Source organism: Amia ocellicauda, chromosome 3 (genome assembly GCF_036373705.1).
Source record: "Amia ocellicauda isolate fAmiCal2 chromosome 3, fAmiCal2.hap1, whole genome shotgun sequence".
In the NCBI taxonomy this organism is placed as follows: domain Eukaryota; kingdom Metazoa; phylum Chordata; class Actinopteri; order Amiiformes; family Amiidae; genus Amia; species Amia ocellicauda.
Window position 1 is genome coordinate 37,357,928 of NC_089852.1, and position 12,015 is coordinate 37,369,942.

Genomic DNA, 12,015 nt, shown 5'->3' on the forward strand with positions numbered 1-12,015 from the left:
GCCAAATTGACAGTTCTCATTCTTTTCTCTTTATTTTTGAATACCTCCCAATTCAAGTTGCATTCCTTTTTCAAGGTTCCAAATCAGATTCTTATATATCCATTTCAGTTGAAGCAATAGGTTTCAATCAACTATAACTGGTTTATATGCTCTGTAAAACAGAAATCTTAATTCAGTTTTAAACAAAGGTTATGCGGGAATACTCCTGATATCTCTAGGGAACACATTCCAACATTACAGAGCTGTGCAACAAAAATGATTGTGTGCCAGAAGTAACTATATCCCTGGTGGTACACAAAATAAGCTATCCGCTAGAGAATACAGCACATGTGGAATGATTTTCACCATACTTATGAAAAATCAGTTCAATCACCTCAATTGATGACAAACTAATGGAGAGAGGGGCCCAGATTTATACTGAGAGACAGGAATATACTCCAACAGCATGTTTCTTGAAAAGAACTGGGTAGAGTTGTAAATCATTTTACTGCCATCTCTTGAAAACATAGAATACCTGTAGCTTTAGTATTTATTTTAGTTATATTATTATTTTAGCAAAGCATTGTATAAAATAGCATTGTAGATTAGGCAATAGATAAACACTGAAGTATAGTAAAATATACCATCTGTGTTGACAGGTGTGATATTTTTCCTGACTTTGCAATCAAGCCACTTTGGGCGCAACTCAAAAGGAAGGAAGAGTTTTCTCCCTAACCTTTGAGAATAATCGTATAACTTTTAACTTTCCATTGCAGGGATTAGCTCTGGGCAATAGCTTCCTTTTCCTATTCTTTTAGGATTCGCGGGACAGTGGGTGTTCCTATAACAAGTATTGGAAAGAACATTAAAACAGTAATGCATTGAACAGGTCTTACATAAGTTGTAACAAGGGGCCGGATTAAATCAAAACTTTGACCCACCCGCTAATAGAAAACTACAGAACTATACTCAGTTGCGGCTTTTTTAGTAAGATGCCACTTTCTTCGAATCATTGTGTCAACGTTTTGATTTAATCCGGCCCAAGGTTAGTTATATTGACATTTACATGATATTTCCCATTGTTTAAAATGACACCCTTTCTGCATGATAAATTCCTTGTTTTTATTGTATGTTCAATACCTTAAAGTCTATTCATCTCCTGCTAAATTAAGTTAGTTTACAGTTGGTAGATTTGTGTTAAATTAACATTTCTGTTAATATAAAGTAAAAACTAAATTATAAGTATTTAAAGGAAAAAATCGTGACCACCATATACTGAAATCAGCTTTCTGTCATTGAGAGGGTGTGCCATCTAGTGGAATGGCAGTTTTGTAATTGAGTTAATTGAATCTTATGAGCTAGTAAAATATTCAAATGAGTTATGCAGATTATTTTACATATTGTTAACCAACCTTTAATTTGACATTGCATAATCATCTTTGGACTTGACTTCTGTCTTCAGATTCTAGGATAGAAAACAATTATTAGCACACCTCAAACATAAAGGGAAAGACCCTATGCTTGATTAAATTAGTCCTCTTCCTATAAGTCTTGGATCTTTAACAGATCTTTGCATGTGACATTAAAATCAGTGTTTTTTTGTCGTACTATTTGTATTGTGTACTTAATGAACAAGAAAATGTTCTCCACTGCAAGCTTATGTGTTGTTTTTTTATTTTTCCCGACCTCGAGGAACCCTACATATCAGTGCCTAAAGAAAACAAAAGGTTTTGCTAGAGATGCACAGTCTTGTACCGTTCTTCTGCTTTCCACAGCCCGGAGCCTAATGAACACATTGGCATTGTAGTAATTTCTAATGCAGTGCCAGGCAGAGCAGTCAGCCTGAAACAGGCCCAGACCGGTTTAAACAGAATCCCTGGCCCCTCACTCGGGAACAGGGACTTCAGCCAAGTTGCAGTTCTGTTTGTCTCTGCTGGAGTTGAGCCACAACGCAGACATTAAAACACCTGTCCTTTCTCTGCGATGTCTTTCTGAAGTCGTGTAAGACGCAGAGAAAGAATGAGGCTGAATTTAAAAACCACAATGTGGCGGAGAGTCAATACAAGTGCTCAAGACTGTATCCGTGCTGTGACTTCTTAGACTTGACTGCATACTATCCAGACAACTCTCTGTAACTCCCTAGGAGACAAAACTCCAGTCCCATTTCAACTGACAGATCACAAATATTCCCAGAGTTGTGAAAGATGACCGCTGCACACATGAGTACTAAAGTTGATCTCAGGATAAGACATGGATAAGCCATGTGACATTTGAAAAAGGTTTGTCCCTGAAAAAGCATGCTATTATTCTGTGGTTTACACTCAGTGGCTGGGTTTCAATGCAGGTTTGCTATTAAAAAATGAATCATATTTTTAAGTTTACTATATTAGATTTATTTGACTGGAAAATATACAATCTGCAGTTTTCTCCAGACATCCTCAGAATTGTGATGCAGGAATTGTAGTTAAGCTGTAATTTGTAACTAGAACTAGGCATTACAAGAGTCATTTAGGATTTAATCAGTTCTTTTTTTAACCTGCATAGAAATTAAAACTTTTTTTTTTTTTTTTTTTTTTTTTTTGTTAAGAGGCATGTTAAGAGCCTTTAAAGATTAAACATTTTATCAGGTATAACCACTTTGAGGCATAATAGCACCCTGCATCTCACAGAGCCAATAGATACCTTATAAAGTAGTTTTGTCCTCACCCTGCACAAGCACTGCTTTAATCAGCTAAATAAGCCCATGGTGGGCTAGAGCAGGGGGCATAATGTGACAGTGATTCAAAGTTTAAAGCAATATTTAAACTAATCTCATAAAGAATAAGGTGAATAACCAGCAGTCTGTATGCTGCTGCTTCTTATATTCAGTACGTGAAGCACAGCTTGCCCGCAGGGATTAGAAAAGATAAGGATCAAATTTCTGAAATGGAAAATGCACGAATCTATTTGAACTTAATGTGGTTTTGGACTGTACATTACATTACATTTATAAACATAGAATTCCACCAGCTAAGATTAGCCTACAGATTTTATTACTCCGTGAAGAGGAGTTTATGACACGACAGGCAGGAACTGTCTTTCTGGCTACACTATATTATTATTATTATTTTTTTTAAACAATGCATATATCAACCCAATTCTAACGCACAATTTCTTAAACTTTCTGTAAGAGGTTTGCCTTCATTAGGCTGGCCATTAGTGTCATAGTTTCAGCCAAATCTTGAGTGTGGAAGATATCAATCTGTGGAGAGTTAGGAAGAGTATTTTTCTGAAATTAAAACCTTGCTTTTTTAGTCAACAACTTTCTATTCATGTAATTATTCAAAGTACCAAGCAAGAAGTCTCTTTGGACCCTGCAATATAGTTTTTACTTTCACTTTGGTACTATTTTCAGCCTAGTCTTTTGACTGCATTGAGAGTTTTAGATCACTTACAAGAAAAGCTAAACCAGTTAAATAAATCTGGGGCACAACCATACAAAATAATTATAATGCATGTGTTTAATCATGGAAGAACTATAACCTGTTTCTTACAACCTTGTCATCTCTACCCTCAGACGTCGAACTAACAAAATAATAAGTTGTTAAGAAGGGTGACCTGTATTGTTTCCAGTTTTCCAAAGCGTGAACAATTAGTCTCAGTATAAAAATTTGATTACTTCTAAATATCACCTCTCAATGTTATAGCGAATAACTATTTATTTAAGAATGTTATAGATCCTTTTGATTGTTGTGTATTGCAAGACCAGTGATAATTTAGTCACTGCACATTGCCATTCCTGTTTTGGCTGGTAAGGTGATTATAAATAGTAATCAGCCCAGCCTCCACTGAAGGCATATCATGTACAGAATAGTGCTTGGCAATACTCTTCCATAACTATTTAATTATAGGAGGAGGTTTTCTTTTAATAGCCCACCAGAATGAATGTATTAATTTCTGTGTTGGCATGATTATAAAGCAGGCACAAGGAGTCTGAACAATTTGCTACCGCGTAACCTTTTGCTCCGAACCTCCAATTACTGTAACCAGTTTAAGCGAAAGAGATTTGGACAGTTTTAAATGCATGTCATACTTCTCCTACCCTGACAATTATAGTTCCTCTTGGAGGCAAGCACTTTCTGTCAAAGCTGTTCTCTTTGTAGTGTTATTATTATTATTATTATTATTATTATTATTTACTCTAATTTTGAGGCCTTTATTGTGTTCATATCACTTATCATATATTAATCTAAATCGGTAGCAGATGCCTCATAGTATAGTTTCCAAAACTGAATTCTTTAATGTAGAATTAAATGGATCCAGTGAGATGTAAAGATCATTTTAGTGTTGATAACTACAGGGGAAAATTGCATGAAAAGTGTGTAATATTTTATTCATGATCTGAAAAAAATACCTTCTAATGTGATTTTCATCCCATTGCATGCCTTGCCTTTATACTTTTGAGAACTAATGGTCAGGAGTTATTGAGTGGCAATGCATGTTTTCCTCTGCTCATATATGCCCTCACCCAAAAGATACCATATCACCTTTGATATCTGGTGAACATGGTTGGAAAAATCCCCTCTTTCTCCCTCTGCACACTTCACACACCCAGAGCACAGAACAAGCAAAATCTTGTTTCTCAGAACATGACAAGATTGAAATACCAGATTGCTTGGCTGCAGTTGTAATCATCTTTAATCTTAATTTATGTCTTTGAATCAGTTCTATTGCTAAAGGCTTACACATTTGGCACTTCCTAAACAAGGAATGTATCATATGATAAGGCACTCTCAGATATGCTCTGTGGGAGCGGCAGTGTGTTTCTGAATTGCACACCGTATTACTGGTTGTTTACTTTAAATAAAATTAGTGATGATGTAATTCATTGTTTTATATTGTAATAACTTTATCCTGGTTTCCATGTCTAGTCCTTGGATTCGGAAAGGTTTTAAACTATAGAAATCAAATCATCAGGGGGTACGAGTCTCTTGTTATGATATAGATGAGCGGCACGCAGCTGTTTCGGTTTGGCTATTACTGATCAGAGCACTTTCACTAGGCACTCTTTGGGCTTTCCTGTAACTCGTATTATGCTGCTATATTTGACTGTAGGACAAAAATAACTTACTTGACATTCAACACAGGCCCAGTAGCTGGAAGGTAGCCAAGAAACAATAACTCATTTCATTAAATGGTTTCCAGTTTCACCTTGGTCATACTAATAGAGTCTAGCAAACTTCATTAAAACTTTTCTCGAGTGTGATATGCCCGTTGGTTTTGGGTTGTTGTAATTGTTGCGAGCTGTAGAAAGCTGGGAGCAGTCTGTATTTAACTGCCAAGTTGGCCCAGGCCCAAAACGGAGCCGGGCCTCAGGTGCACATGTGCAAGTCCGGGGCACAGGTGAGAAGGGAAGGCTAAATCCCCAGATACTCCGACCCCAGCTTTAATCACTTCCCCTCATTGCCTTCGCATCGAGTAACCAGGCATGAGCAATTACTTGGTTAATTGAGGTCCTAGCTTAAGTCATTCTTTAAATTAAATTACAAACATAATGACATACTATACTATCTTTGACTTAAAAAGGAGGTCATAATGTATGTATGTATTTGTTCTGTAAAGTAGCATGTAATACAGAGATTTTATTTCATTTAAAAAAATGCAGTAAATGCTCTAGAAAACAGCATGCAGAGTAAGAAATTAATTTGGAGCAATCCTTAACACTCAATTACACTTAATTATCAATTCCTTAATTTGCCGTCTCCACCTTAATTGTTTTCCCTGCTATTTTTAATAATGTTTGCATTATATTAAAGCAACAGGAAATCTGATCTTTGACAAATATAATAGCCAAAGCAGGACACAGTTAATCTGAATACTGTACAACAGTTCTTGCAGTAATTCACAAACCATGTCTACTGTCTTGTGTTTTGTAGAGCTGGGTTGATAGGTCAGAGAAACAGAGCCTCCTCTCAGACACGCTCGACCTGTCTGAACTCTTCCACCCGGACACCTTCCTCAATGCACTCAGACAGGAGACTGCAAGGTAAGGACAACATAACAAAGTACTTCATTGTATTTTTATTGACAAAGAACAGTGTTGATGTCTTTGAAGTTGTAATCTCCAGTGGCCTTCAACTCTCCTATTCAATGAAGATTGATTGATTGATTGATTAATTGATCTAGTCAATGATAAAACAATCCAGTAAATGCACAGACTCTATTCTCAACATCATGTTTTTATATCTCTCCTATCACAGATCAATGGGCTGCTCAATGGACAGTCTGAGGTTCATAGCATCTTGGAAAAGCAAAATTGCAGAGGCCAAGCTCCAAGTCAAGGTACCTCTTTGACAAATAATACATGGGGACAAAGTCAGTCAAAACTAAAAGATATCCATGTTGTTGTTTTTCTGTGTGAAACAGATTCCTTGAGATGTTGTTGTTTTCTTGTTGCTGTGGTTTAGACTGCACAAAGAAAAGAAAATCTTTGGCCTGCTGTGGGAGATTCGATGTCCTTATTGGATTATATCTCGTTGTTAATGGCTATCACTGCTGCTCTCTGTGGCTAGAGTCCGCAGGCTCCACAATACACCAACATGCACAGCAGATCAGAAAAGGAAATGACCACCAACAAGCAGAATTCAGATTCACTCAAGTGATTGGTTATCCTGTGAGTTGTGTTTCTGATTCAACACAGATCTTGGCAGCAAACAAGTGGAACAGGGTGTAACATTAATTCAAATAGATTTTTTGGGGGAGGATTTTATGCATGAAACTTTTGGTCAACATAGAAATTTATGATTTGACAGCAACCAAAATAAATAAGACTTCAAATAACTGTCAAAAGTAGTAGCCATGTCTCTAAAGGCTGCTAAAGAGTATGCAAATGGGTTTGTAATGCTTTATTTAACTCACAATATTATCATGATTTTATTAAATGGTTGCATAACAAGGCTGATGTGTTGTCTGCCTTTGCTGCATTTTAGGCTACAAAATAATCAGAACAGGATGACAGCTTAGTGTTCTCAATGCTCTGTTCTTTCCAGCATGTCACAGGTATTTACAGTACAGAAAGCAGGGGGTGTTTTTGGATACCAGTTACACAGGAAGACGAAATTGGTTATAATGCCTATTTAAGATAATGACAATGGGTAAACCTGGTCCTTATCACTCCATCTCCTGCTTCCAGAGAGGAAACAGGGATGTGTTTCTCCATTTTCCATGATTACTCATTGTTAGTGTCGTGAAGATGCATTGTGTTCACTAATCAGGACTGGGCACCTGTGTCTGATTGCTGATTGAATTTGCAGGAGCGGTCCTGCTCCAGAAATCCACACCTACATATTAATCGCAAAAGAGGGAATGACTATTTTTTTTTTTTGTTAAGTATTTGTGTAAGGGGCTTTTAATAGTGCTTTTTCTCAGAAAGTAATACATCAATAAATAATCAATTGTTTGTAAAATCTGATATGGGTGTGGATTATTTTGGAAAACTTTCGACAAGCTGAACTGTTTGTTGGCAAGTGTCATTTACAGGGTAAAAGCTTTTAATTGTTTCACTTATCTAAACTAACATATAATATACATTAAATTATAATCCCTGAAATTACAGTTAATCTTTCGCTGGCATTTGAGTGTCTGTATGCCTGTATCAATGTTCTGCACTGTAAATGCTGAATTAATAGAAATAATATTTTCTGAATGGACACCTATGTACCCTGCAGAAGACTTCATGACTTGCCAAGAACTGTTTCAACTGCACATCTGTAACACTGTTATCCAAGAGAAAAAAAACTATCTTTTGTTAACTTGGCATTTCTTAAAAACGTATTAGTATTTACTGTGTAATCCAGCCTTTGCTAGTGGGATGAACCCTGCTTTCATGCTCCCGGGGTGCGAATGAATACTAGTCAAAACAAATAAGCTGTGTTGGAGCTTGTTAATATAAATAGTGACATTTAATGTTCTCCATCATGTGTAAATATTTTATGTTTCCCTGGAAGATTGGTGGCTTGAAACTGGAAGGGTGCAGTTTTGACGGAAACCGGCTTTCAGAGAACCAGCATGACTCTCCCAGCGTGTCGGCAGTGCCCTCTTGTTATATGGCCTGGATTCCTCAGGTACTGAATTATTTAGTCTTTGAAACCTTTAGCTTCCATTACTGGCCTCAATCAGTGTCTTATCTCTCCCACACACCGTTCTCTCAATGCCAGGCTTTTATGAAAAAGTTCCACTTAATTCCAACGATGACGCCGTAAGAAGCTTTTCAAAAAAATATTGAAATGAAAACTCATAAGAGCTGCTAATATATATATAATATAAATATAAATAATATTAATCCATATAGATAGATCTATATCCCTAATAATGTAGGCATTTGTTGTTCTATAAACTGGGGTGATATAAAAAGCGTGCATGGGGCTAGGAGTATTTTTAGGACAGCCTGATAATTGTTCTTCACAGCATCTCATTTCTAGAAGGAATATGATCCTCCAGCAGTGTGCAGATATAAAATCCCATATTATACTTGTTTGATCATCCCCTTGGATACAAATAAAGCCATAAGCCTTTCTATTCTGCAATACAGCATGTGTTCTTATATAGATGTGTATATATGTGTGTGTACAATTCTGTGTGTGCGTTTATATACATCATATACAATTTTACCTAAATATGTACTATTATTAAATGTAGAGTGTCATTTTTATGCTGCTCTGTGTTTGGAAAAAGTTGTTTTCATCACTAAACAGTTACTTTAAACATACACAAACGCATGGACCTGGATTGATTATAGTAAAACACAGTCAGAGGGACCTACAGCATTAGTTTGCATACATACAAAGCAAACAAATCTTAAGCACCTGGATGACCAACAATATTTCATGGGTTTTTGTTTATTTTTTATTTTGCCCTTGTATTTGACTATAATCAAATACTTTTTAATTCATGCTTTTTTAGTCATTAAATAAATACAAATGTATTTTTTAATTGACAAGGAAACGGGCTCAGACCTGACTCAGCCATGTGATAAACTCTTGGAGATTAAAGGGTTAATCCCCTCCTCACTCCAGTAAAATTCTTATTCCAGTTTTATGACATCATGTGAAATTCCAATGCAGACCTGCAGATGGGATTGTCAAGATCATACATTCTTTATGTCATCTGGTCATAAAGTCACATTAAGTCACTTAGAGGTCAAACCCATTCTCTGGATATTTCAAAAGGAAGCTTGTTTTTCTGTCGACTGCTTCAATGTATTCAAGCTACAGTCTGCGAATGCACAACAATATAGCCAAAGGACAGTCTGTTCAGATTCCTTCATTGTTTGCATGTCTTCTTTGTTCCTGTTTTGAAGTATTTGTTCCTGTGGAGCCCTTGGCTCGTCGAAGTTTGAATGTTTTTTGTGTTTTTTGTTTTTTTTCTTTGTAATAAATACCAATGCCACCACGAGAGCTTCCCAGCATACTTCATATCTCACATCCATTGGGGATTTTGTTAGAGGGAAGCAATAACAATAGCAATAAGAAAGCAAGGGGAAATCATAAATAAGATGTAGCCAGGAAATACCTTTTGTTTCAGTTCTGAGCAAACCAAGATTGCATACAAATTGGGAGGGCAGTTTTGGTAAGTGTACATAGGGTGAGGGGGAAGGGGGGGTTATAGGTGTGTAATATAATCTGTTGTTACCTATTATATTCTAAATACATATTTTAGGCTCCTAGACCAACCATATTTCTTAACCCATTTTTGGCTCCGTTTACATCAGAGGTTTTAAACGGCGGTCTGTGGACAGAAACTCAGAAATGAGGAAATGCATTAAAACCTGTCAGGAAAGTCAGGAACACTACCCAAAGGGGGTGGGACATCGTAGTTTCCATGGGAACTCAATTAACACAATTATATAACAAAGGTGCCTCTATAGGCCATTGTGAGTGTCAATCAGGCGGGCTCTCCCCCTGCTGCTTTATTACTGACGCTCTTCGACGCTCCATGGAAATGTCCCTCCCCTCTGGGCAGTGTTCTCATCGTTGTTGTGATGAAAACCACTTTTGCACTTTTTCTATTTTTGCCCTTCTGATGTAGTCTCAAACAGTGAGTAGTTGTTCTCAGTCGACGGTCCTACAGCTTCAGCAGAAGAACTTGGCTTTTGACAGATGAAGGCAATTAAAAACCTAACATATGTTAAGAACATTCTTTATAGTATAAATTCCTAGCAGCTTGATTAGACTCTCACACCTGGAACACTCCCAGGTCTGCACCGTGCAGATGTGCTATGAAACCTGATCCGTCAGTCATCAGCTCATGTGCGCCCCAGTTAGATCTGGGTATGCTATGGGTCATAATGCGATTTAGGTTTAAATCTTTTTCTTTTTCTAATTCCGCTTCTTCTTTCTTTACATTTTGCAACAGGGTGCCAGTGGGTCTCACCCTGCTGAAGAGAGCATTTCTCTGCCCGTGTACACCAGTGCTGAGAGAGCGCGCGTGGTGACCAACATCGACGTGCCTTGTGGCGGGAGCCCGGACCAGTGGATCCAGAGTGGGGCGGCTCTGTTTCTAAAGCAGCAGTAGCACTCTCTTTGCATTGCGTTCATCGACAATTTAAATAAGTGTTATCATCGGATTCCAAAGCCACTCATATCTATTGGTTTATCAAATTCCTTTATCTATATTACTCAAATTCATGAAATAATTGCAGTTATATGAAGTGTATTCATTTCAGTGAAATGATGATGATTCTTGATTTGTCTCAATTTAATGCAGTAAATGTGACCTGTGTATAACCAAACCAATCTATTTCATGTTTGAATACTATGACCTTAGTTTTACTTTGTTAGAAAGCCAAGAAGCTTAGGATTTTATAACTAATCCATTTCTGTGTAAATAATCAGACATTTTCTGCTGTGGGAAAATGGCAGCCTTCTGAAATCCAGTTATGTAAAAACTGTAGCCATCAATCTTCTCTGTTGAATGTAAATTATATATAATAATAAAATGTCATGTAAATGATTTCAGAAGCACCTTAGACAAAGAAACTCTTAAGCAGTCCTGTGCTAAAAGGTTGTTCATTTAAAAACCCTCATATTGTACTGTACTTGTAACGTGTTGCAATGAAATGTAGTCCTGTATTTTCTGTCTTACATTAATGAATAATAAAAAATCCAAAGATAACAAATAATGGTTTTGCCTATATATACAGTGCCAATAGAAAGTCTACACCCCCTTTCAAAATGTTCCCCTTTTTTTGCCTTATAGCCTGAAATGAAAGTGCAGTAAAATATATCACATCCTACCCCACAACTTCCAAGTAAATAAAATATTCTAAAAGACTGTAAACAATTAAATGCAAATAATAATTTGAAATAGCTTGCATGGATAAGTGTCCATCCTTCTTGTAATCCTAAATTTGCTCAGGTGTAAGCAATCACACTCAAAAACCATATATATAATTAACTTAATTGTTGTGTTTAAATTTTATTCAGTGTTTGAGAATCCCTATTTAAAATGTAGATGACATTATAAATACCCACCAGAAAAGAAAACCTTCATTATTGATAACAAGATTGATAAAGATGTTTGGTGCCACTTAAGAGATCATACAGCAGAATGACATCTCTGGTTGGTGGCTGTTGCATTGTTTGACTGTGAGTTGACATTAACTGTCAGCTATCATTAACTTAAACTCTTAATATGAAAGAGGTTTATAAAAAAGGTTTACTGTTCTATCAAAGAGCATAATACAGCCCCATTTCTTCTCTTGAGTACTCTTCTTCAATATGTAACAAAAAAAGGCCTACTTCTGCTGTAATTGTCAGTCCTCCCCACCTTTGTTTATAATGTTCTTTTCTCAAACACAGAGCATCAATATTATGAATGTTGAACACAGAAGCAACAACCTTAGCATACATTGACACTTGCTCAAAGCTCATCCTGAGCGATTCAAAAGGGGTCTTAATGGGAACATGTTTAATCAGCTCCCCAGCAGATACCAATTTATTAGCCTGGAGCTTCAGTCTGTGAAGTTAAATACATTTCTCCTGTGTTTGGATGTATGAT

General features: G+C 36.6%; 1 protein-coding gene across 1 annotated transcript in view; it reads left to right on the top strand.

Moving 5' to 3' along the window:
• dync2h1 (dynein cytoplasmic 2 heavy chain 1) overlaps nucleotides 1–11,127 on the top strand; it is a 138,195-nt gene extending 127,068 nt beyond the window's left edge. The window contains exons 88-91 of the mRNA XM_066699286.1: nucleotides 5,895–6,004; nucleotides 6,219–6,300; nucleotides 7,965–8,081; nucleotides 10,372–11,127. Coding sequence (XP_066555383.1) covers nucleotides 5,895–6,004; nucleotides 6,219–6,300; nucleotides 7,965–8,081; nucleotides 10,372–10,530 — 468 coding nt within the window. The 3' untranslated portion in view covers nucleotides 10,531–11,127. The remainder of the gene's footprint in view (nucleotides 1–5,894; nucleotides 6,005–6,218; nucleotides 6,301–7,964; nucleotides 8,082–10,371) is intronic.
• Nucleotides 11,128–12,015: the final 888 nt, after the last annotated feature.